Source organism: Elephas maximus, chromosome 1, assembly GCF_024166365.1.
Source record: "Elephas maximus indicus isolate mEleMax1 chromosome 1, mEleMax1 primary haplotype, whole genome shotgun sequence".
NCBI lineage: Eukaryota > Metazoa > Chordata > Mammalia > Proboscidea > Elephantidae > Elephas > Elephas maximus.
Window position 1 is genome coordinate 88,974,741 of NC_064819.1, and position 26,283 is coordinate 89,001,023.

Below are 26,283 nucleotides of genomic sequence, written 5' to 3' on the forward strand. Positions count from 1 at the left end.
ACTCAATATTCTTTGCCAACACCACAATTCAAAGGCGTCAACTCTTCTTCGGTCTTCCTTATTCATTGTTCAGCTTTCACATGCATATGATGCAACTGAAAAAACCATGGCTTGGGTCAGGCGCACCTTAGTCTTCAAGGTGACATCTTCGCTCTTCAACACTTTGAAGAGGTCCTTTGCAGCAGATTTGCCCAATGCAATGCATCTTTTGATTTCTTGCCTGCTGCTTCCATGGCTGTTGATTGTGGATCCAAGTAAAATGAAACCCTTGACTACTTCAATCTTTTCTCCATTTATCATGATGTTGCTCATTGGTCCAGTTGTGAGGATATTTGTTTTCTTTATGTTGAGGTGCAATCCATACTGAAGGCTGTGGTCTTTGATCTTCATTAGTAAGTGCTTCAAGTCCTCTTCACTTTCAGCAAACAAGGTTGTATCATCTGCATAATGCAGGTTGTTAATAAGTCTTCTTCCAACCCTGTTGCCCTGTTCTTCTTCATATAGTCCAGGTTCTTGTACTATTTGTTCAGCATACAGATTAAAGAGTTATGATGAAAGAATACAACCTTGATACACACCTTTCCTGACTTTAAACCAATCAGTATCCCCTTGTTCTGTCCGAACAACTGCCACTTGATTTAAGTAAAGGTTCCTCATGAGCACAATTAAGTGTCCTGGAATTCCCATTCTTTGCAGTGTTATCCATATTTTGTTACGATCCACACAGTCAAATGCCTTTGCATAGTCAATAAAAAACAGGTAAACATCCTTCTGGTGTTCTCTGCTTTCAGCCAGGATCCATCTGACATCAGCAATGATATCCCTGGTTCCACGTCCTCTTCTGAAACCGGCCTGAATTTCTGGCAGTTCCTGTCGATATACTGTTACAGCTGTTTTTGAATGATCTTCAGCAAAATTTTGCTTGCGTATGATATTAATGATATATTGTTCTATAATTTCCACATTCGGTTGGATCACCTTTCTTGGGAATAGGCATAAATATGGATCTCTTCTAGTCAGTTGGCCAGGAAGCTGTCTTCCATATTTCTTGGCATAGACGAGTGAGCACCTCCAGCTCTGCGTGTTTATTGAAACATCTCAATTGATATTCCATCAGTTCCTGGAGCCTTGTTTTTTACCAATGCCTTCAGAGCAGCTTGGACTTCTTCCTTCAGTACCATCGGTTCCTGATCATATTCCACCTCTTGAAATGGTTGAATATCGACTAACTCTTTTTGGTATAATGACTCTGTGTATTCCTTCCATCTTCTTTTGATGCTTCCTGCATCGTTTAATATTTTTCCCATGGAATCCTTCGCTATTGCAACTCAAGGCTTAAATTTTTTCTTCAGTTCTTTCAGCTTGAGAAATGCCACGTGTGTGTCTGTCCCCCACTCTCCCGCACCCCACTACTTGGTAGTGGTGTATAAGTCTTTTTATAGATTGTAACATTCAATTTGCAAATATTTTGTGGAGAATTTTTACATCAATGTTCGTGATAGATGTCGATCTATATATTTTCTTTCTTGCAATGTTTTTATCTGGTCTTGATAATAGGAATTCCCCTTAGAATAAATTACAAAGTTTTCCGCTGATTCTATTTTCTGGAACAAAATGCGAAGAATTTTTCCTTATAAAGGTTTGGTAGAATTGACCAGGGAAAACAACTGGCCCTGGTGCTCTCTGTCTTGGAAGCTTCTTAATTATCAATTCTTTTTTTTTTTAGCAGATGTATCCTATTCAGATTATCTGTTTCGCCTTGTGTGTTTTGAGAGATTTTTTTCATTCAAGAAATTGGGCTGTATTATCTTGGTTACCAAATTTGTGGGCATACACTTGTTCATAATATTCTTTCATTATCCTTTAACATCCATAGGATCAGTACTGATGGACTTCTTTCATTTCTGATATTAGCTATTTGTGTTTTCTCTTTTTTTCTTGGGTAGGCTGACTAGAAGTTTATAAATTTTTTTTCGAAGAACCAGCATTTATTTTTCTTTTTTCCACTCATTTATGTTCTAATTTCATTTGTTTTCCTTTTCTACTTTTCTACGGCCGAAGTTTAGGTTATGGGTTTTTGACCGTTCTTTCCTAAAGTGTGCATTCAGTGCTAGCAGTTTCTCTCTTTATGCGCAGCTTCCACTGCATTCCACAATTTTGATATGTTGTACTTCATTTTCTTTTAGTTCAAAATGTATTTAATTTCTCTTGATACTTCTTTAACTCATTTGTTATTAAGAAGCGTGTTGTTTAATTGCCACATATTTGGGGATTTTTCAACTGTCTTTCTGCTTTTGATTTCTAGTTTAATTTCACTGAGGTTTCACAGTATGCTTTGTGTGCATTCTGTTCTTATAAATTTGTTAGGGTGGATTTTATGGCCTAGAATGTGATCTATCTTGGTGTTCCATGTGAGCTTGAGAAGAACACTTATTCTGCTGTTGTTAGATGAAGTTTTTTATAAATATCAATTAGATCCAGTTGATTACTTGTGGGGTTCAGTTCAAGTATGTCATTACTGATTTTCTGCCTGCTGGATCTGCCAATTACTGTTAGAAAAGTGTTGAAGTCTTCGAATATAACAGTGGATTTGTCTGTTTCTCCTTACACTTCCATCAGTTTTTGTCTCATGTATTTTGATGATTTGTTGTTAGGTGCATACACGTTGTTGTTGTTGTTATTAGGTGCCCTTGAGTCAATTTTCAACTAGTGAACCCATGTGACAGAGTAGAACTGGCCCATGAGATTTCTAGGTTATGATCTTTTTTTTTTATTGTGCTTTAAATGAAAGTTTCAAAATCAAGTCAGTCTCTCATACAAAAATTTATATACACCTTACTATGTACTTCTAGTTGCTCTCCCCCTAATGAGGCAGCACACTCCTCTCCACCCTGTATTCCCCATGTCCATTCAGCCAGCTCCTGTCCTCCCTGCCTTCTCATCTCCCCTCAAGACAGGAGCGGCCCACATAGTCTCATATATCTACTTGAGCCAAGAAGCTCCCTCCTCACCAGTGTCATTTTCTGTCTTATAATCCAGCCCAATCACTGTCTGATGAGTTGGCTCTGGGAATGATTCCAGTCTTGGGCTAACAGAAGGTCTGGGGACGATGACCTCCGGAGTTCTTCCAGTCTCAGTCAAAGCATTAAGTCTGGTCTTTTTACAAGAATTTTAGGTCTGCATCCCACTGCTCTCCTGCTCCATCAGGGATTCTCTGTTGTGTTCCCTGTCAGGGCAGTCATCAGTTGTAGTCGCACACCATCTAGTTCTTCTGGTCTCAGGCTGATGTAGTCTCTGATTTATGTGGCCCTTTCTGTCTCTTGGGCTCATAATTACCTTGTGTCTTTGGTGTTCTTTATTCTCCTTTACTCCGAGTGGGTTGATACCAGTTGATGCATCTTACATGGCTGCTTGCTAGCTTTTAAGACCCCAGATGCCACTCACCGATGTGAGATTCTAGGCTGTAATCTTAACGGGCACAGATCACCAAGTCTTTTTCCCATGGATTTGCTAGGTGGGTTTGAATTACCAGCCTTTTGATTAGCATCCAAGTGCTTAAATGTTGCACTGCCAGGGCTCCTTGAAGACACATTAAGGATTGTTTATGTCTTCCTGAAGGATTGACTCATTCATCATTATGTAATTCTCCTCTTTATTCCTGATAATTTTCCTTGCTCTGCAGTTTGATTTGTCTCAAATTAATATAACCACGCTAGGTTTCTTTTGATGAGTGTTGTGAAATATTTTTTCTTCAGCCTTTTATTTTTAATCTACCTGTGTCTTTATACTTAAATTGGGTTTCTTGTAGACAACGAGGATATTCTTTTGTATCTACTCTAACAGTCTATCTTTTTTCTGGTGTGTTTAGACAATTCATGTTTGCAGTTACTATTTTATCAACCATATTTGTAACTGTTTTCTGTTCATTGCCTGTGGTCTTGCTTTTCTTTTTTGTCTTCAACTCTTTTTGCCTTCTCTGATTTTAATTGAACATTTTATATGATTCTATTTTCTCTCCTTATTAGTATGTCAATTATACTTCTTTTCAAAATTTTTCCGTGGTTGCTTTAGTGTTCACAATATACATTTATAATTAATTCAAGTCCACTTTCAAATACCACTATACGACTTCATCATTAGTGCAAGTACTTTATAAGAGTATTCCCAGGTCTTCCTTCCTCTCTCTTATAGCATTTCTATCATTCATTTAACTTACCCATAAGCAATAATCACCTAATACATTGTTGCTATTATTATTTTGAACAAACCGTTATCTGTTAAATCAATTAAGAATAGGAAAAAATAAAAGATTTTCTTTTACTTTCATTTATTCCTTCTAGAATTCTCTTCTTTTCTACATGTTGATCTCAGTTTTTGAACTATATAATTATGAATAATACACACACACATGCATTAAAATATATATATTATAATGCATATAATAATTTATGCATTAACTTGGATAAATGTAAGGAGCATAATGTTTAATTGTTTTGTGTATGTGGCAGATTCAGACCTTTGATATAATGGAAATTAGAGTCAAAAAGCTTACAAATATATATATTTATTATTTGTAATAAATATATCGAAATACCTGGGAAACATATATATGTAATTTACTCTGGGAAAAAAAGAGGGGTATGAGAACTCTTAATTATAAAATATTAGGAGTATACATACTACAGCTTTCCTATCATCTTCCTCTATCAATTTTCTTGCTGTCTAATAAAACTCAAATTATTATTGGCCTGAGGCCTCAAAAAAAAGTGAATTTAACACTCACTTACATAATTATGAAAGCATAAATTTATAACATGTACATAGCTTTCTCAAACTAAATACAAGTAATTGGAAATGATTCAGTTACAGATAAAGTAATTAGACATAGATCACGAATTAGGCACAGACCAGTATATTTGAGGGACAACTGTATTATCACCTTCGAAAATTGTCCTCCACAATTTTGGAAAGCATGAAATTTCTTATTGAATAACAGAACAGTAAAGTTTCACATTACAAATACTACAATATAAATATCAAAAGGGAAAATCCTAGAAACTTCTGTCTAATGTTATTTTAACTGCATAGAGTTCATTCTTTGGCTCAATGAAAGCAGTACAAATGGGAGACTGTTTTGTAATGGGACTGTGTCATTATTACAGAGATGATCTGGCAGGGCAGACCAAACTCAATGTTTGAATAAATCAATGGATATTGTTACGATTATGAACATGTTATAGAGTTCAAAATGTTATGCAGTGTTTCTATTCTGATTACACCTAGGAAGGTTTCTAAAATTCCTCTCCCTTTTCAATAGCAGTAACTCTCTTTGTAATTACAAAACTTGTGCATTGTGTGCAAGTAATAAGCTTGCTCCCTCTGGGAAGCCTTATTCTGAATGACTCTTTCAAAGCTGCATGTTATGTAGCCTGCCGGTAGAGGCAGCGTTTGGTTCAATTGCCAGTCAAAGTTGCATTGATAATGTCGGGGAATTTCTAGAAAACCTACAACTCCTGGAAAATGTCTTGAAAAGAGTGTGGTGTGGCCTGTGGGCTTATGGAGCTCTTCAGAGAAAATGGTTTCAACACTGGAAAGAATTTTAAGTATTATAGCCTCATAGAAACCAATTAACTTATAATACACAATTGTGTAATACATATTACATGCTTCCTTTCGAATGATACCCTATGGGACATACAATTACATTGTCTCACAAAAGGCATTTTCCCAAGTAACTAGTAACTTGATTACAGGAACTACAAGGCACCCACTTTCCAGACAAAGCAGATATCCATTGCTCATGGTTAGTTCCGATCTCAGGAATAAAAAGGCTTCAGCATGATTGCCACTGCAGTGGCCTGTGGCGGTAAAGAGAATAAGTCTTGTAAGAGCCTTGAGAGTTAAATGGGTTCCGTCCTCTCCTGTCCCACAGAGACTTCAGACTTCACATATTCAAGTTCTTCTTTTTCAACTGTGGTTAAACGAACTGAGTTAAAATGATGAAACCTCAAAATTGCACGATTTTACTCTTCCAATCTTCTGAAGACTTTTCAAAGTTTTACCCAGCAATTCCACTCCTCAGTATAGACCCAGAAAACTTGACAGCAGAGTCTCTAACAGAAACTTGTACAAAAATGTTTATTGCAGCACTATTCATGGTAACCATAAAATGGGAAAAACCCACATGCCCATCAAAGGATGAATAAATAAACAAAATACGGTACATATACACAATGGAATACTACTCAGTCAGTAAAAGAAAGAGTCTTGATACATGCTACAATATTGATGGAGCTTGAAGACTTTATGCTGAGCGAAATAAGTCAATCACAAGTGGGCATATATTGTATGATCTCACTTATATAAAAAGATAAGAAAAGACAAATGTATAGAGACCACAGATTATTAGTGGTTACCAGGGGCAGAAGGAAGGGGAAAACGGGGTTGGTAATGGTGGTGGAAAAATTGCATTGATTAAGGCTAGAGTCGCACAACTAGTTATTGTAATTTTGTCAATAAATTGTATACCTGTAAAAAGTTGAATTGGTACAAGCATGATATATATATTTTCAACGACAATAAAAAAAAAAAAAAAAAAGAGTAGCTGCTGGAGCTGCTTGTGTACAACCATACAGCTCATGGGATTTAGTTCTTTAGTTTGGATGTTTAGGATCATGGTTTCATGGGACATCCCAGTTAATTGGCCTAATAATATGTTTAGTGCCTCTGCTCTACCTCCTAGTTCATTTTGTATTACCTGCGGTCTTAAAAGCTTGCAAGAGGCTATCCAAGGCATGACAATTGGTTTCTACTAGCCAACAGCAACAGCAGAAGGAGAGTCAGGATTAGGAGGCTCTGGAATTTGCGGCTAATTGCCTTCATGAACAAGTGCCTTCTTTGCCATGAAACCAGAAGAATTAGATGGTATCTGGCTGCCATTATTGAACATTTGAATAAAGTTTCTATAGAAGAATCCTGATCAAAAGGAGGGAAATGAAGACCAGAATTTCAAAATCTTATAGGCTTTTTGGAGTCATGGAGGCTGGATGAACCCCTGAAACTATTGCCCTGAGATAATCTTAAGCCTTAGACCAAAAATATCTCCTGAAGTCTTCTTAAAACAAAACAATTGTTTAGCTTAACCAGTAAAAAATGTCATCCTTGAGAAGTACGTTTTTTAAGAACTATGTATATAGGACCAAAGTGACAACAGCAACTCAAAAGATTAGATAGGAAACTTAAGGGGCAGTGAGTTTATGTTAATGGGTCAGGAACAAGAAAGGAAGGCAAGTATGGTTGCACAACTCAAAGAATGTAATCAATGTCACTGAATTGTACATGTAGAAACTGTTGAATTGGTGTATGTTTTGCTGTTTATATTCTCAGCAACAACAGTAATAATACCAACAGGCAGAATCTGAAAGAAATCTGATACATATATGTGTGTATTTTAATTATTGCATAATTTCACAAATTTAAGCCCACCTCATTAGTCACTTTTTTTCTTCCTTCTTTTATAATGCACTGGTGGCAAAAGGGTGCAAAATAGTGTAGGGCACTGTCTTTACTTCTTTATGAGAATGAGTGTTCACTGCATGCTGTAGTTGTTATATATAGGCATGCAGGCTTATTGAGTGAAATTTTAGCTTATTGTCATGCCTATGTGGTGGCTTAATGTTCCTACGATTTTGGAAGCTATGCCACCAGCATTTCAAATTCCAGCAGGGTCACCAATGATGGACAGGCTTCGGAAGACCTTCTAGATTAAGACAGATTAGAAAGAAAGATCTAGTAATCTACTTCTTAAAATTAGCCAACCAAAACCTATCTACAGATCTACAACAGAACATTGTTGTAGATGTAGTAGATATAGTGCTTGAAAATGGGCCTCTAGGTTGGAAGCCACTCAAAATACACAGTGGCCACAACAATGGACTTGAGCATGCCCACCATCATGAAGATGGTGTAGGACCAGGCAACATTCTGTTCTGTTGTACATGAGGTAGCCATGAGTTGGGACTGACTGGATGGCAGCTAACAACAGTGCTTAATTGCCCTGACACACATTTGTTTTTTTGTGGGTCCATCTACTATACTAATATGTTTCATTAGACTGAGAATTTGTTTTATTTACTTCTGTGTTTTCTGCACCTACTACACTGCCTAAAACATAATACATGTGCAATAACTACCTCTAAGTAAATGAGTGGATGAATAAAAACTGAATTATTATGCAGAAATCAATGCAGAACACAGTTACAGGTGGTGCAAATTCCAGAGAGAAAAATAGAAATCAGGTAGAATATTCATTTATTGCAGATAAAGGGATAAAAGCCTTAATGGAAACCAGATATAAGTATCATTAGTCCTAGTGGTGCTGCTGGCAGTCTTTAAACAAAAACTTCCTCATAAAGATTTTCTTCAGAGCCAGTATCACTTCTGTATTCCTAAGGGTGTGTATCAGTGGATTCAGCACTGGGGTGACTCCACTGTATATGATGGCCATCATTTGGTCCTGAATCATGGAGAAAGTTGAGGCAGGACGAATGTATGTGAAGCCCACAGGTCCATAGAAGAGTCAAACCACCATGAAAGAGGAGGCACAAGTGGACAGAGCCTTGCGGAGCACACTGCAGGGCAGGTGCTTGAACAGAAGGAAGCCAATATTATAAAAATAGGAAAGGAGAGTCAGGAAGAAAGCTCCCATGGATATGATGCCTGTGACAATGGAAAGAAGCCATTGATTGAGTAGTGTGTTGTTGCAGGCCAGTTCCAAGAGGGGCTTAACATCGCAGAAGAAGTGATTGACTTTCTGAGAGCTGCAAAAGTTCAGGTGTGCGGTCATGACTGAATGCATCAGGGTGTAAAACAAGCTGGTGAGCCAGGCCACACCTGCCAGCAGAATACACACCTGGGGGCTCATGATGACCATGTAGCGGAGTGGGTAGCAGATGGCCACAAATCGGTCAAAGGCCATCGTAGCTAGTAAGATGGCCTCTGTGCTTCCCAGAAAATGGAAAAAGTGGAGCTGAGCAATGCAGCCTAGGAAGGATGTGGTCCTCCGAACGGAGAGGTGGTTTATAAGCACCTTAGGCAGTGTCACCGAAAAATAGCAAATATCCAGACAAGAAAGGTTTCCCAGAAAAAAATACATAGGGGAGTGGAGTTTGGACTCCAAGAAAACAATTACTAATATAGCTCCATTTCCAACCAAATTTATCAGGTAAATGATAAAGAAAATCACAAAGTAGAAAGGCTGTACGTCCTGAACACTGGTCAGATCAAGTAAAAGAAACTCATTCACTGTAGTGACATACTCCATTGTTTTCGGGAGCAAACATAACAGTAACAAGGAGTTAATTTTTCTGAAATTTTAAGTTTATACTGTGGGGGTTAAATGAAATAAGTTTATCATTTTGAGGCACCTAGCAATGAGTTGAAATGTCATCGTAATATTTTACTTTGTCTTCTCGAGCCACCCTTTGAAATCTTCTGTTCAGTTCTTTTACTTCATCTTTTCTTCCTTTTGCTTTAGCTGCTCGATGTACAAGAACAAGTTTCAGAGTCTCCTCTGATATCCATCTTGGTCTTTTCTTTCTTTCCTGTCTTTTCAATGACCTCTTGCTTTCTTCATGTATGATGTCCTTGATGTCATTCCTCAACTCGTCTGGTCATCGGTCATTAGTGTTCAACAAGTCAAATCTATTCTTGAGGTGGTCTCTAAATTCAGGTGGGACATACTCAAGGTCATATTTTGGTTGTTGTGGGCTTGCTGTGATTTTCCTTAGTTTCAACTTGAACTTGCATATGAGCAATTGATGCTCTGTTCCACAGTCAGCCCCTGGCCTTGTTCTGACTGATGATATTGAGCTTTTCCATTGGCTTGAGAAAACAAAGTAAAGTATTATAATGACATGTGCACAGAGCTGGAGATAGAAAACCAAAACAGAAGAACATGCTAAGCATTTCTTAAGCTGAAAGAACTGAATAAAAATTCAAGCCTCATCAATTGGTCTCAACCCACCTGGATCAAAGGAGAATGAAGAACACCAAGGTCACACAATAACTAAGAACCCAAGAGACAGAAAGGGCCACATGAATCAGAGACCTACATCATCCTGAGACCAGAAGAACTAGTTGGTGCCCGGCCACAATCGATGACTGCCCTGACAGGGAGCACAACAGAGAACCCCCAAGGGAGCAGGAGATCAGTGGGATGCAGACCCCAAATTCTCATAAAAAGACCATACTTAATGGTCTGACTGAGACTAGAGGAATCCCGGCGGTCATGGTCCCCAAACCTTCTGTTGGCACAGGACAGGAACCATTCCCGAAGACAACTCATCAGACATGAAAGGGACTGGACAGTGGGTAGGAGAGAGATGCTGGTGAAGAGTGAGCTAATTATATCAGGTGGACACTTGAGACTGTGTTGGCATCTCCTGTCTGGAGAGGGGATGGGAGGATAGAGAGAGTTGGAAGCTGGCAAAATTGTCACAAGAGACTGGAAGGGCTGACTCATTAGGGGGAGAGCAAGTGGGAGTACGGAGTAAGGTGTATATAAACTTATTTGTAACTTGATTTGTAAACGTTCACTTGAAGCTCAATAAAAGTTAATAAAAAAAAATTCAAGCCTCGAGTTGTAATAGTGAAGGATTCTATGGGGAAAATATTAAATAATACAGGAACATCGAAAGAAGATGGAATGAATACACAGAATCATTATACCAAAAACAATTAATCGATGTTCAACCGTTTCAAGGGGTAGCATATAATCAGGAACCGATGGTACCAAAGGAAGAAGTCCAAGCTTCACTGAAGGCATTGGCAAAGAACAAGGCTTCAGGAATTGACAGAATATCAACTGAGATGTTTCAACAAACTGACACAGCTCTGGAAGTGCTCACTCATCTATGCCAAGAAATTTGGCCAACCGACTGGAAGAGATCCATATTTATTCCTATTCGCATGAAAGGTGATCCAACCGAATGCAGAAATTATCAAACAATATCATTAATATCACACCAAGCAACATTTTGCTGAAGATCATTCAAAAGTGGCTGCAGCAGTATATCAGCAGGGAACTGCCAAAAATTCAGGTTGAATTCAGAAGAGGATGTGGAATGAGGGATATCATTGCTTTTGTCAGATGGATCCTGGCTGAAAGCAGAGAATACCAGAAGGATGTTTACTTGTGTTTTATTGACTATGCAAAGGCATTCGACTGTGTAGATAATAACAAATTATGGGCAACATTGCCAAAAATGGGAATTCCAGAGCACTTAATTGTGCTTGTGAGGAACATGTACATAGATCAAGAGGCAGTTGTTCGGACAGAACAAAGGGATACTGAGTGCTTAAAGTCAGGAAAGGTGTGCATCAGGGTAGTACCCTTTCACCATACCTATTCAATTCTGTATGCTGAGCAAATAATCTGAGAAGCTGGAGTATATGAAGAATGGGGCATCAGGATTGGAGGAAGGCTCATTAACAACCTGTGCTGTACAGATGGCACATCCTTGTTTGCTGATAGTGAAGAGGACTTCAACCACTTACTCATGAAGATCAAAGACCATAGCCTTCAATATAGATTACACCTCGACATAAAGAAAACAAAAATCCTCCAGCTGGACCAAAACGCCACATCATGATAAACAGAGAAAAGATTGAAGTTGTCAAGCATTTCGTTTTACTTGGATCTGCAATCAACAGCCATGGAAGCAGCAGTAAAGAAATCATTTTATGAAACTAAATTAGGACATATTGAGATAAGCATTATTTGGGTAATCCCAGTAGAAAAATGGGTTCATGGTATATGAAAATGGGGAAGATTCTGAATTCCCTGAGAGAAAATGTTCTCACGATTTTCAAAGTATGGTAAATACAAGAAGGAAGGTGACAAAGGAAGATAACTTTCAGACAAATGTTACAAGAAACAGAAGCATAAGTCAATGAATAATTCACCACAGGACAAGAGCAAAAATTAAAAATAGCAGATTAACTGAAAAATATTATTAACAGGGCTTTAAAACAAATAACAATGATAATACACAATCAATGTAGAGGTAACACATTATATAGCCATTATGGTCAAAAACTTCAGATTAAATTTTTTAAACTTTTTATTCAGAAATAATGTAAAACACACAGACATATTTCAAGAATAAGAAGAGTACAAAGAATGTCCATACACACTGTACCTAAATTCATCTATTTTTAACATTTTTCCCTATTTGCTTTATCCTTGAAATTAACTCTTAACTTTTTTATTAGTAGTGTTCACAAGAGGTAAACAGATAATATCAGTAGGACAGATAATTTTCTAATATTATTTACACAAACACAGAAAAACAAAAGTTACATTTCAAGAGAATTGAAATTTGGAGGCTGCTGCTTTTTCTCTCACAGCTCTCAAGGCCTTTCCTATGTCCTTGTTCCTCAAAGTGTAAATTATGGGGTTTAGCATGGGTGTAACAACACTGTACAGTACTGAGACCAGTCGGTCTTTTGACAATGAGTAAGATGAGATGGGCCGTGCATATGTGAAGATGGAGCTGCCATAATAGAGAAGGACAATGACCAGGTGGGATGCACATGTAGAAAAGGCCTTTTGCCTCCCCTCTGAAGAGCGGATTTTCAAGATGGTGGAGATGATATAGAGGTAGGAGAGGATGATACCCAGGAAAGGAGCCCATCCAATGAAGACCCCAACGATGAGTAGCACCAGCTCATTGACAGATGTATCCCCACAAGACAAGATGAGTAAAGGGGGGATGTCACAAAAGAAATAATTAATCTGGTTATTGCCACAGAAGGGCAAGAAGAAGGTCAACACCGTGTGCACCACTGAGTTGAGAAAACCACCAATCCAGCAGGAGGCTGCTAACTGGCTATACAGGACCTTGTTCATAATAACTGAATACCTTAAAGGTTTACAAATTGCAATGTAACGGTCATATGCCATTGCTGCCAGCAAAAGACACTCTACCCCCACAAAGAAAAGGAATGCAAAAAGTTGACTCACACAGCCTCCATAGGAAATGCATTTATTCTCCGATAGGAGATGGACCATCATCTGGGGGACATTAGTGGTGGTGTAGCAGATGTCAAGAAAGGCTAAATTTCTCAGAAAAAAATACATGGGGGTATGTAGTCTGGGATCAGCCAAGATGACCAAAATAATGAAGATATTGCCTCCCAGGGTACAGAGATAGATCATAAAGAATATGGTGAAGAGTAAAAATTGCAAATTATTTAGGTTGGAGAATCCCATGATGATAAACTCAGACAGAGTCGTTTGGTTTTCTCCTTCCATGACGTTTCCTCTTGGGAACTGGGAAAAGTGTAGCACAAATTATAGTGTTCATGTGCTACAACAGCAACAATCTACAAAACAAGAAAAAGATTTTATAGATGAGAGAATCATTGTCTACATCAAGATAAATTCTAGGGCATATAGAATCCATGACAAATTATTGTGGTACCCACCAAGCATCACATGAAAAAACCCACATATTTAACATTTCCTGTGGGACACATCTCTTACAGAACATTAGCAGAACCTTTGCAAGAAAAGTAAATGTTAAAGAGTCCACATACAGCAGCTTAAGGGCTATTTATGAAAATAGGGAGTGGCAGGCCCCTTCCCTCATACTCCATTGTTTCTCGAAAATGAGTGATGAGGATTATCATCAGATAGTTTGCATAAGAGTTGGGCAGTTATTTGAGCCTCAACTCGTGATGCTTCCTTGTCTTCTCTTGAGGACTGTTTTTTTTCTTTATAGTTTTCATATTATAGTAAGTTATATATTAAAGATGATGGGAGAGAAAGAGAAGATGTGAAAAACAAGGTGGTACCAGATTATGTCTTTGGAGAAATTCATGAAGTAAATAATAGTGGCATCCTGGAACAGATTCCATGCCTCTTAGACTAGGAAATAAAGATAACATCAATGGAATTGGTTATTAAAACCACTTCCTGATAGAGAGAACACTTAAGAACAGAAAAATTAACATCTTTTATGTCCCAGGTTTGGTGATAAAACACGAAAAGTACTTGATCTCATTTTAAATCCAAACACACTGTACTCTTCCTGCTATACAGGATGGAAAGTAAGTCACATCTTGAATGCCAGTTCTGGTCAAAATGTAATGGCCACTTCAGTCAGTGTTTAAAGAAGTATGTAAGGCGGGCCCAAGATGGCAGACTAGGTAGATGCTACCTCAGATCCCTCTTGCAACAAAGACTCAGAAAAACAAGTGAATCGATCACATACATAACAATCTATGAACCCTGAACAACAAACACAGATTTAGAGATGGAGAACGAACAAATACGGGGAAGCAGCGAATGTTTTCAGAGCCTGGAGCCAGCGTACCAGTCAGGTAACCTTCGGCGCCCGACTTAGGGCAGAGCCCAGGGGAGCAGACGGCACAAAAAAGGGGCCCAGCCCTAGCCCCCGAACTCACTCCGGGACAGGGCCCAGCCAGTTTGCGCGGGCGGCGTGGTGACGCAGCCAGTGGGAGAAGTCCCCGGGAGGCAGTGACTGATCTTGGAGCAGGGAGAGCAGCATCCCAGCCGGGGAACCGTCCCACTGGGATTTTGGCTGGGCGCAGGCACGGTACAAGCACAGAGAGCTGCTCCACTCCCCTGAACTAACCCCGGGAGGGGGCCCAGCCGGTTCGCGTGGGCGGCGTGGTGACACAGCCGGTGGAAGAAGTCCCCAGGAGGCAGCGACTGATTTTGGAGTCGAGAGTGCACTGTCCAAGCAGGGGAACCTCGACGTTGGGCATGGGGCTAGCAGCGGAGGATCTGACCGTGACTCCAGCAGGCCAGATCCTCCGGGGACGATCTCCACACAGCCAGCACACATAGGCGACGTGCCCCGCGGGAATCTCAGATATAATAGTCATTCCAAGCAAGACAAGCAACTCTGGCTATATTCTGAGGTGCTACTCTCCTATCTCTCTGATCCCTCCCCCACCCTCCCAGGTCGGCTTCATTAACATCCGAATTGCCTGAGCCAGAGGGAGAGCTCTGATAGGGATCAGACTCCATTTTTTTTAGCGGATTTTCTGGAAAAACTAGTTTGCCAGTGATGGCTCGGAGACAGCAGTCCATATCAAACCACATAAAGAAGCAGACCAGGACAGCTTCTACAATCCCACAAACAAAAGAATCAAAATCTTTCCCAAATGAAGATACAATCCTGGAATTATCAGATACAGAATATAAAAAACTAATTTACAGAATGCTTCAAGACATCACAAACGAAATAAGGCAAACTGCAGAAAAAGCCAAGGAACACACTGATAAAACTGTTGAAGAACTCAAAAAGATTATTCAAGAACATAGTGGAAAAATTAATAAGTTGCAAGAATCCATAGAGAGACAACATGTAGAAATCCAAAAGATTAACAATAAAATTACAGAATTAGACAACGCACTAGGAAGTCAGAGGAGCAGACTCGAGCAATTAGAATGCAGACTGGGACATCTGGAGGACCAGGGAATTAACACCAACATAGCTGAAAAAAAATCAGAGAAAAGAATTAAAAAAAAATGAAGAAACCCTAAGAATCATGTGGGACTCTATCAAGAAGGATAACCTGCGGGTGATTAGAGTCCCAGGACAGGGAGGGGGGACAGAAAACACAGAGAAAATAGTTGAAGAACTCCTGACACAAAACTTCCCTGACATCATGAAAGACGAAAGGATATCTATCCAAGATGCTCATCGAACCCCATTTAAGATTGATACAAAAAGAAAAACACCAAGACATACTATCATCAAACTCACCAAAACCAAAGATAAAGTGAAAATTTTAAAAGCAGCCAGGGAGAAAAGAAAGGTTTCCTTCAAGGGAGAATCAATAAGAATAAGTTCAGACTACTCAGCAGAAACCATGCAGGCAAGAAGGGAATGGGACAACATATACAGAGCACTGAAGGAGAAAAAATGCCAGCCAAGGATCATATATCCAGCAAAACTCTCTCTGAAATATGAAGGCGAAATTGAGATATTTACAGATAAACACAAGCTTAGAGAATTTGCAAAAACCAAACCAAAGCTACAAGAAATACTAAAGGATATTGTTTGGTCAGAAAACCAATAATATCAGATACCAGCACAACACAACGTCACAAAACAGAACGTCCTGATATCAACTCGAATAGGGAAATCACAAAAACAAACTAAGATTAATTTAAAAAAAAAAAATACACACAACAGGGCATCATGGAAGTCAATAGGTAAAAGATCACAATAATCAAAAAGAGGGACTAAATACAGGAGGCATTGAACTGCCATATGGAGAGTGATACAAGGCGATATAGAACAATACAAGTTAGGTTTTTACTTAGAAAAATAGGGGTAAATAATAAGGTAACCACAAAAAGGTATAACAACTCCATAACTCAAGATAAAAGCCAAAAAAACATAACGACTCAACTAACATAAAGTCAAACACTATGAAAATGAGGATCTCACAATTTACTAAGAAAAACGTCTCGGCACAAAAACGTATGTGGAAAAATGAAATTGTCAACAACACACATAAAAAGGCATGAAAATGACAGCACTAAAAACTTATTTATCTGTAATTACCCTGAATGTAAATGGACTAAATGCACCAATAAAGAGACAGAGAGTCACGGACTGGATAAAGAAACACGATCCATCTATATGCTGCCTACAAGAGACACACCTTAGACTTAGAGACACAAACTAAAACTCAAAGGATGGAAAAAAATATATCAAGCGAACAATAAGCAAAAAAGAAGAGGAGCAGCAATATTAATTTCTGACAAAATAGACTTTAGACTTAAATCCATCACAAAGGATAAAGAAGGACACTATATAATGATAAAAGGGACAATTGATCAGGAAGACATAACCATATTAAATATTTATGCACCCAATGACAGGGCTGCAAGATACATAAATCAAATTTTAACAGAATTGAAAAGTGAGATAGACACCTCCACAATTATAGCAGGAGACTTCAACACACCACTTTCGGAGAGGGACAGGACATCCAGTAAGAAGCTCAATAGAGACACGGAAGACCTAATTACAACAATCAACCAACTTGACCTCATTGACTTATACAGAACTCTCGACCCAACTGCTGCTAAGTATACTTTTTTTTCTAGCGCACATGGAACATTCTCTAGAATAGACCACATATTAGGTCATAAAACAAACCTTTGCAGAGTCCAAAACATCGAAATATTACAAAGCATCTTCTCAGACCACAAGGCAATAAAACCAGAAATCTATAACAGAAAAACTAGGGAAAAGAAATCAAATACTTGGAAACTGAACAATACCCTCCTGAAAAAAGACTGGGTTATAGAAGACATCAAGGAGGGAATAAGGAAATTCATAGAAAGCAACGAGGATGAAAACAAAAAAAAAAAAAAATTTTTTCCTTCCTATCAAAACCTCTGGGACACAGCAAAAGCACTGCTCAGAGGCCAATTTAGATCGATAAATGCACACATACAAAAAGAAAACAAATAATAAATGAATTAGAGAACAGAAAAACAATTGAAAGAATTAACAAAGCCAAAAGCTGGTTCTTTGTAAAAATTCACAAAATTGATAAACCATTGGCTAGACTGACTAAAGAAATACAGGAAAGGAAACAAATAACCCGAATAAGAAACAAGAAGGACCACATCACAACAGAACCAAATGAAATTAAAAGAATCATTTCAGATTACTACGAAAAATTGTACTCTAACAAATTTGCAAACCTAGAAGAAATGGATGAATTCCTGGAAAAACACTGCCTACCTAAACTAACACATTCAGAAGTAGAACAACTAAATAGACCCATAACAAAAAAAGAGATTGAAACGGTAATCAAAAAACTCCCAACAAAAAAAAAGCCCTGGCCCGGACGGCTTCACTGCAGAGTTCTACCAAACTTTCAGAGAAGAGTTAACACCACTACTACTGAAGGTATTTCAAAGCATAGAAAATGGTGGAATACTACCCAACTCATTCTATGAAGCCACCATCTCCCTGATACCAAAACCAGGTAAAGACATTACAAAAAAAGAAAATTATAGACCTATATCCCTCATGAACATAGATGCAAAAATCCTCAACAAAATTCTAGCCAATAGAATCCAGCAACACATCAAAAAAATAATTCACCATGATCAAGTAGGATTTATACCAGGTATGCAAGGCTGGTTTAATATCAGAAAAACCATTAATGTAATCCATCACATAAATAAAACAAAAGACAAAAACCACATGATCTTATCAATTGATGCAGAAAAGGCTTTTGACAAAGTCCAACACCCATTTATGATAAAAACTCTTACCAAAATAGGAATTGAAGGAAAATTCCTCAACATAATAAAGGGCATCTATGCAAATTTTTTTTTTACGCAAAGCCAACAGCCAATATCACTCTAAATGGAGAGAAGCTGAAAGCATTTCCCTTGAGAACGGGAACCAGACAAGGATGCCCTTTATCACCGCTCTTATTCAACATTATGCTTGAAGTCCTAGCCAGGGCAATTAGGCTAGACAAAGAAATAAAAGGTATCCGGATTGGCAAGAAGGAAGTAAAGTTATCTCTATTTGCAGATGGCATGATCTTATACACAGAAAACCCTAAGGAATCCTCCAGAAAACTACTGAAACTAATAGAAGAGTTTGGCAGAGTCTCAGGTTATAAAATAAACATACAAAAATCACCTGGATTCTTCTACATCAACAAAAAGAACACCGAAGAGGAAATAACCAAATGAATACCACTCACAGTAGCCCCCAAGAAGATAAAATACTTAGGAATAAATCTTACCAAGGATGTAAAAGACCTATACAAAGAAAACTACAAAGCTCTACTACAAGAAATTCAAAAGGACATATTTAAGTGGAAAAACATACCTTGCTCATGGATAGGAAGACTTAATATAGTAAAAATGTCTATTCTACCAAAAGCCATTTATACATACAATGCACTTCTGATCCAAATTCCAATGTCATATTTTAAGGGGATAGAGAAACAAATCACCAATTTCATATGGAAGGGAAAGAAGCCCCGGATAAGCAAAGCATTACTGAAAAAGAAGAAGAAAGTGGGAAGCCTCACTGTACCTGATTTCAGAACCTATTATACAGCCACAGTAGTCAAAACAGCCTGGTACTGGTACAACAACAGGCACATAGACCAATGGAACAGAATTGAGAACCCAGATATAAATCCATCCACGTATGAGCAGCTGATATTTGACAAAGGACCAGTGTCAGTTAATTGGGGAAAAGATAGTCTTTTGAACAAATGGTGCTGGCATAACTGGATATCCATTTGCAAAAAAAATGAAACAGGACCCATACCTCACACCATGCACAAAAACTAACTCCAAGTGGATCAAAGACCTAAACATAAAGACTAAAACGATAAAGATCATGGAAGAAAAAACTGGGACAACCCTAGGAGCCCTAATACAAGGCATAAACAGAATACAAAACATTACCAAAAATGATGAAGAGAAACCAGATAACTGGGAGCTCCTAAAAATTAAACACCTATGCTCATCTAAAGACTTCACCAAAAGAGTAAACAGACCACCTACAGACTGGGAAAGAATTTTCAGCTATGACATCTCCGACCAGCGCATGATCTCTAAAATCTACATGATTCTGTCAAAACTCAACCACAAAAAGACAAACAACCCAATCAAGAAGTGGGCAAAGGATATGAACACACATTTCACTAAAGAAGATACTCAGGCAGCCAACAGATACATGAGAAAATGCTCTCGATCATTAGCCATTAGAGAAATGCAAATTAAAACTATGATGAGATTCCATCTCACACCAACAAGGCTGGCATTAATCCAAAAAACACAAAATAATAAATGTTGGAGAGGCTGTGGAGAGATTGGAACTCTTATACACTGCTGGTGGGAAAGTAAAATGGTACAACCACTTTGGAAATCTATCTGGCATTATCTTAAACAGTTAGAAATAGAACTACTATACAACCCAGAAATCCCACTCCTCGGAATATACCCTAGAGATACAAGAGCCTTCACACAAACAGATATATGCACACCCATGTTTATTGCAGCTCTGTTTACAATAGCAAAAAGCTGGAAGCAACCAAGTTGTCCGTCAATGGATGAATGGGTAAATAAATTGTGGTAGATTCACACAATAGAATACTACGCATCGATAAAGAACAGTGACGAATCTCTTAAACATTTCATAACATGGAGGAACCTGGAAGGCATTATGCTGAGCGAAATTAGTCAGAGGCAAAAGGACAAATATTGTATAAGACCACTATTATAAGATCTTGAGAAATAGTAAAAACTGAGAAGAACACATACTTTCGTGGTTATGAAGGGGGGAGGGAGGGAGGGAGAGGGGTTTTTTATTGATTAATCAGTAGATGAGAACTGCTTTAGGTGAAGGGAAAGACAACACTCAATACATGGAAGGTCAGCTCAATTGGACTGGACCAAAAGCAAAGAAGTTTCCGGGATAAAATGAATGCTTCAAAGGTCAGCGGAGCAAGGGCGGGGGTCTGGGGACCATGGTTTGAGGGGACTTCTAAGTGAATTGGCAAAATAATTCTATTATGAAAACATTCTGCATCCCACTTTGAAATGTGGCCTCTGGGGTCTTAAATGCTAACAAGCGGCCATTTAAGATGCGTCAATTGGTCTCAACCCACCTGGAGCAAAGGAAAATGAAGAACACCAAGGCCACACGACAACTAAGAGCCCAAGAGACAGAAAGGGCCACATGAACCAGAGACCTACATCATCCTGAGACCAGAACAACTAGTTGGTGCCCGGCCACAATCGATGACTGCCCCAACAGGGAGCACAACAGAGAACCCCCGAGGGAGCAGGAGATCAGTGGGATGCAGACCCCAAATTCTCATAAAAAGACCATACTTAATGGTTTGACTGAGACTAGAGGAATCCCGGCGGCCATGGTCCCCAAACCTTCTGTTGGCACAGGACAGGAACCATCCCCGAAGACAACTCATCAGACATGAAAGGGACTGGTCAGTGGGTGGGAGAGAGATGCTGATGAAGAGTGAGCTAACTATATCAGGTGGACACTTGAGATTGTGTTGGCATCTCTTGTCTGGAAGGGGGATGGGAGGATAGAGAGAGAGGGAACCTGGCGAAATTGTCACGAAAGGAGAGACTGGAAGGGCTGACTCATTAGGGGGAGAGCAAGTGGGAGTACGGAGTAAGATGTATGTAAACTTATATGTGACAGACTGATTGGATTTGTAAACGTTCACTTGAAGCTTAATAAAAGTTAATAAAAAGAAGTATGTAAGGCTTGACTCAGGGGAAAAAAAGAGCACGGAAATAGAACATATAAGTACTTCATATTTTCCAACATTGTACAATACCATGATACTGTGATACTACTTTACATTCATAGGCATATACATCAGAGCAGGTAATTTAAAAGTAAAACTTCTCTCTTTAACTGGTGTAGTCACTTCAGACAATGGTTATACAGTCAATGGATTTGTGCTTTTTCAATATCTTTCACTAGACTAGTTCTTAACTGTGTACTTCCCAGTTCCTCCAAAACATGATTTTCTGCTTAGTCTTCGGGAACATAGGACGGACTCAGATCAAATACTCTGAGTTGCCATACATAACTAATCATCTCTGTCAAAAGAATCCATTAACTTCCTAACTATGCTAATATAAGCCATTGGTTGCAAAAGAAAACACTCAAAATTTAATGATGAATTCAGCCTGACTTGATACCATTGCTAGATAAACATTTCAATTATCCTTGTGGAAATGAATCAATAGTTACAAATTTTTTGATAAAGCATAGAGTTCCTCTATTGTTTATGACTTTGCTTCACTTCCTAAACCACCTGGATGCTTAGAGTCACTACAGGCTAATTTTCCAGGTTGTAGAGTGGTTTAGGATAGAGAAATTTCTTAAATTAAATCTATAGGTAGAAACTGGCATCATTTTTAAATAATAATTTTCCATTTTTCTTTTAAAAAAACTGGGCTGGATTCACATTTACTTTATATCCCTACTTATTTGGTTTGCATATATTTTTTCTTATCATAAAAGTAAAGTCTATTAATTGTAAAATACTTGAAAAATAAGAAAAATTATGAAGAAATACGCTAAAATTATCCTTAATCCCACTAAGTGCTAAATTACTTCATATATCCTACCAATAATTTTTCTATGCATATACACTCAAAACTGAGATACGATTGTACACAATTTTATGTTCTGAACAATATTAAAATATTTCCCTGTCATTAAAATTTTCTACAACATGTTTTGTAATGGCTATGTGTAAGTCCATCATATGGATGCACCAAACTTTCTAAAACCCAAGACTTGAGCATAGTTCCCATTATGAGTGAGTTCTCTAGCATTGATAACACTGTGCTTATCAATAGAAAATTCAAAAATAAGAGGAGAAATCCTGAGTAACCCTACTCTCAGAACCTTTATGTCCTTCACCACCAGTCTCCATTTCCTTCCCAGCACTGAAATCTAACAAAGCCAGTGCTACACAGTGGCTGTTTATATAATCAGAAAGCATGTTTTGAGTCTCAGGCATTGTTCTTTGGGCTGAAAATTCAATTGCATATCTTGGACCATCTTTCAGGCAACTTACAGAATGGGGAATTGTAGACTCTTAGAATTTCTGATTTGGAAGGAGCCTTCAAAGCCAACTTCTGCAGTCACCGAAATACCTTCTACAGCTGTTTACTAAGTGATAATCCAGCCTAAGATTGAACGCTGCATTGATGGGAGATGCAAAACCTCTAAAAGCAGACTATAACATCTTTAGGCAAAGACAAGGGTTAGAAAATTCTTTCTGTTTTCCTTCTGCTTTAATTTTTATAACTGGTAAGATGGATAAACCTAGGCTTTTCCACTTACTGGTTGTGTGAGCACTAGCAAATTTCAGCTTCTCTAAAAAAAAAATTTTTTTTTTTTTTTACCTACTTACTAGCTATGTGACCACAATCAAGTTATAAAACTCTTCCTCTCTACTTTAAAATAAAAATATATTCCTCACAGGGAAATTTGGAGCATTAAATGGCATAATTCATATAATACTTAACATAGCACTTAGTACATAGCAATGACTAAAAAAAGATGTTATTATTATTATTTCACCTATTTATTTTAGGCCTGCCTTCTGAAAGCACAGGTAAAGTTTGCTCCCTCTTCTACATAAAAGACTACTATGTGAAACTTTGATTCTCCAGAATAAACAAGTTTTCATATAGTATGGATCTGATAACAAACAACTTTTACGCCAATATCAATCTGTTCTATCATCCAGTGGAACTTTTGCCTTTTCACAATTACAGACTGAGATATTTGTCCCTTAGTAAAAGTATCCAAAACATCAGTAGAACAGATAAAGCAAATATTTTGGAAAGCCAAACCTCTTTCCCTTTCCTGTAGCTAAAAAAATTCACCCTAAAGAAGGCACACAGTCCGTATACACTTGGATTGCCCCAGGCACCCAGATGCCAGACAGGTATCTTCATTGCCTCACTTAGAGGAGCTCCACGTGGTTCTTAATTTCCTTTCTTCCTAACCACTCTATCCATAGTGCATGGTTGAACAAAATCTTAAATATAAGCATTAAGACCCCCCAAAAGAAGAAAAATACTTGCCTGTAGTAAAAAAGGAAGCATAGGAGTCAATGTTAAAGTTCAGAATTCCAGAGCTTGGTTTGAAGCTGCTTTTATGGACTTCTAGAGTGCACAAAAGGAATCATTGTCCCTTGGGTTTCTATACTATTAGAAAAACACTTAATGAGAGCCGGGTATCCCTAGTTGTGTGCCAACACTCTGAAAGTTAGAAAGGACATGCTGCTTCAGGGAGTTCAAATAGAAAATTCTCAAGTGAACTCTATGATCATTCATGGTTGCAAGACCTCTCCTACAAACAGACTGGTTTGGTGGAACTTTTCATCCTTTAAACATTCCTGTCCCATCATGTCCCATTTACTACCACCACCCAACTTCCAATGACCAAAAGGAAATTATAGTTGTATATTCTTTTAATGAGGAAGAAGAGAAAAGTTGAATTTTGTTTCAATCAGTAGAGTGTAATAAACTCACTGGAAAATATTAAGCCTGGAAAATAAATAAAAACTGAGACCCTCATAAATATTGAACATTTCCAAGGTCACACAGGATAAAAGTCCAGGACTTCTTACTCTCACACAGATATCTGGCCTAACCTCATTTCCAAATCAGAAATCTCTTCTTCATTTTACCTAATAAATATTTGTCAGTTTTTGCTTGAGAATTCTGGACAGAATTTCGGGTTAAGAAACTTAGATTTGACTTCTAAGCAACAGGGAAATATTTAAGAGTTTAAGTTAAAAGAGTGATGTGACCCACTTTGAAGTGTGGTATCTGGGGTCTTAAATGCTAGCAAGTGCCAATGTAAGATGCATCAATGAGTCTCAACCCACCTGGATCAAATGAGAATGAAGAACAACAAGCTCACAAGGTAATTATGAGCCCAAGAGATAGAAAGGGCTACATGAACTAAAGACTACATCATCCTGAGACCAGAAGAACTAGATGATGCCCAGCCACTACCGATGACTGCCCTGACAGGGAACACAACAGAGAACCCCTGAGAGAGCCGGAGAACAGTGGGTTGCAGACCCTGAATTCTCATAAAAGGACCAGTCTTAATGGTCTAATTGAGACTAGAAGGACCCTGGCAGTCAGGGAACCCAAACTTTCTGTTGGCCCATGACAGGAACCATTGCCAAAGCCAGCTCATCAGACATGGATTGGACTGGACAATGGGTTGAAGAGAGATGCTGATGAGGATTGAGTTACTTGCACGAGGTGGACATTGAGACCACTTTGGCATCTCCTGTCTGGAGGGGAGATAGGAGGGTAGAGGGGGTTAGAAGCTGGCAAAATGGTCAGGAAAAGAGAGAGTGGAAGGAGGGAGCAGGCTGTCTCATTGAGGGGAGAGTAAATGGGAGTATGTAATAAGGTGTATATAAGCTTATATGTGAGAGACTGACTTGATTTGTAAACTTTCACTTAAAGCACAAAAAAAAATATTGAAAAAAAAAAAAGAGTGATGTAAGAGGGAAAAAAAATACTATTTCAAGATTAATCCAAGAACTAGAAAGAAGAAAACCAGAAAACCAAAGTCACAAGGGAAAGATTAGTCCAAAGGACTAATGGACCACAACTACCACAGCCTCCACCAGAATGAGTCCAGCACAACTAGATGGTGCCTGGCTACCACCACTGACTGCTGTGACAGAGATCACAATACAGAGTCCTAGACAGAGCTGGGGAAAGATGTAGAACAAAATTCTAACTCACAAAAAAAGACCAGGCTTACTGACCTGACAGAGATCAGCAAAACCCGAAGAACATGGCCACTGGACATTCTTTTTTTTTTTTTTTTAATAATTTTTATTGTGCTTTAAGTGAAAGTTTACAAATCAAGTCAGTCTCTCACATATAAACTTACATACACCTTACTACATACTCCCAATTACTCTCCCCCTAATGAGTCACCCTGCTCCCAACTTCCAGTCTCTATTTTCGTGATGATTTTGCCGGTTTCTAACCCCCTCTACACTCCCATCTCCCCTCCAGACAGGAGATGCCAACATAGTCTCAAGTGTCCACCTGATGCAAGTAGCTCAATCCTCATCAGCATCTCTCCCCAACCCATTGTCCAGTCCAATCAAAGTCTGACGAGTTGGCTTCAGAAATGGTTCCTGTCCTGAAACATGATCACTGGGGTCCTTCTAGTCTCAGTCAGACCATCAGGTCTGGTCTTTTTATGAGAATTTGGGGCCTGCATGCCACTGTTCTCCTGCTCCCTCAGGGGTTCTCTGTTCTGTTCCCTGTCAGGGCAGTCATCGCTTGTGGCTGGGCACCATCTAGTTCTTCTGGTCTCAGAATGATGTAGTCTCAAGTTCATGTAGCCTTTTCTGTCTCTTGGGCTCATAATTACCTTGTGATCTTGTTGTTCTTCATTCTTCTTTGATCCAGGTGGGTTGAGACTCATTGATGCATCTTAGATGGCCGCTTGCTAGCATATAAGACCCCAGAAACCACACTTCAAAGTCGGATGCAGAATCTTTTCTTAATAGATTTTATTTTGCCAATTGACTTAGATGTCCTCTGAAACCATGGTCCCCAAACCCCTGCCTCTGCTTTCCTGACCTTCGAAGCATTCAGTTCATTCAGGAGACTTCTTTGCTTCTGGTTTAGTCCAGTTG

The 26,283-nt window shown here is 38.5% G+C and overlaps 2 protein-coding genes and 1 pseudogene across 2 annotated transcripts in view; all 3 read right to left on the reverse strand.

Moving 5' to 3' along the window:
- Positions 1 to 26,283, reverse strand: part of LOC126075492 (olfactory receptor 5V1-like) — a 218,902-nt gene that overhangs the window by 18,276 nt on the left and 174,343 nt on the right. The gene's annotated exons all lie outside the window — the stretch shown is intronic.
- LOC126075698 (olfactory receptor 12D3-like) lies at positions 8,369 to 9,322 on the reverse strand (annotated as a pseudogene).
- LOC126075750 (olfactory receptor 5V1-like) lies at positions 12,284 to 13,337 on the reverse strand. The gene has a single exon (XM_049883828.1). It carries the CDS (start codon positions 13,313 to 13,315, stop codon positions 12,365 to 12,367), a length of 951 nt encoding a protein of 316 aa, XP_049739785.1. The 5' UTR covers positions 13,316 to 13,337; the 3' UTR covers positions 12,284 to 12,364.

Coding starts and splice junctions, on each gene's coding strand:
- LOC126075750 (XM_049883828.1), bottom strand. CDS start 13,315: ATGGAAGGAGAAAACCAAACGACTCTGTCTGAGTTTATCATCATGGGA.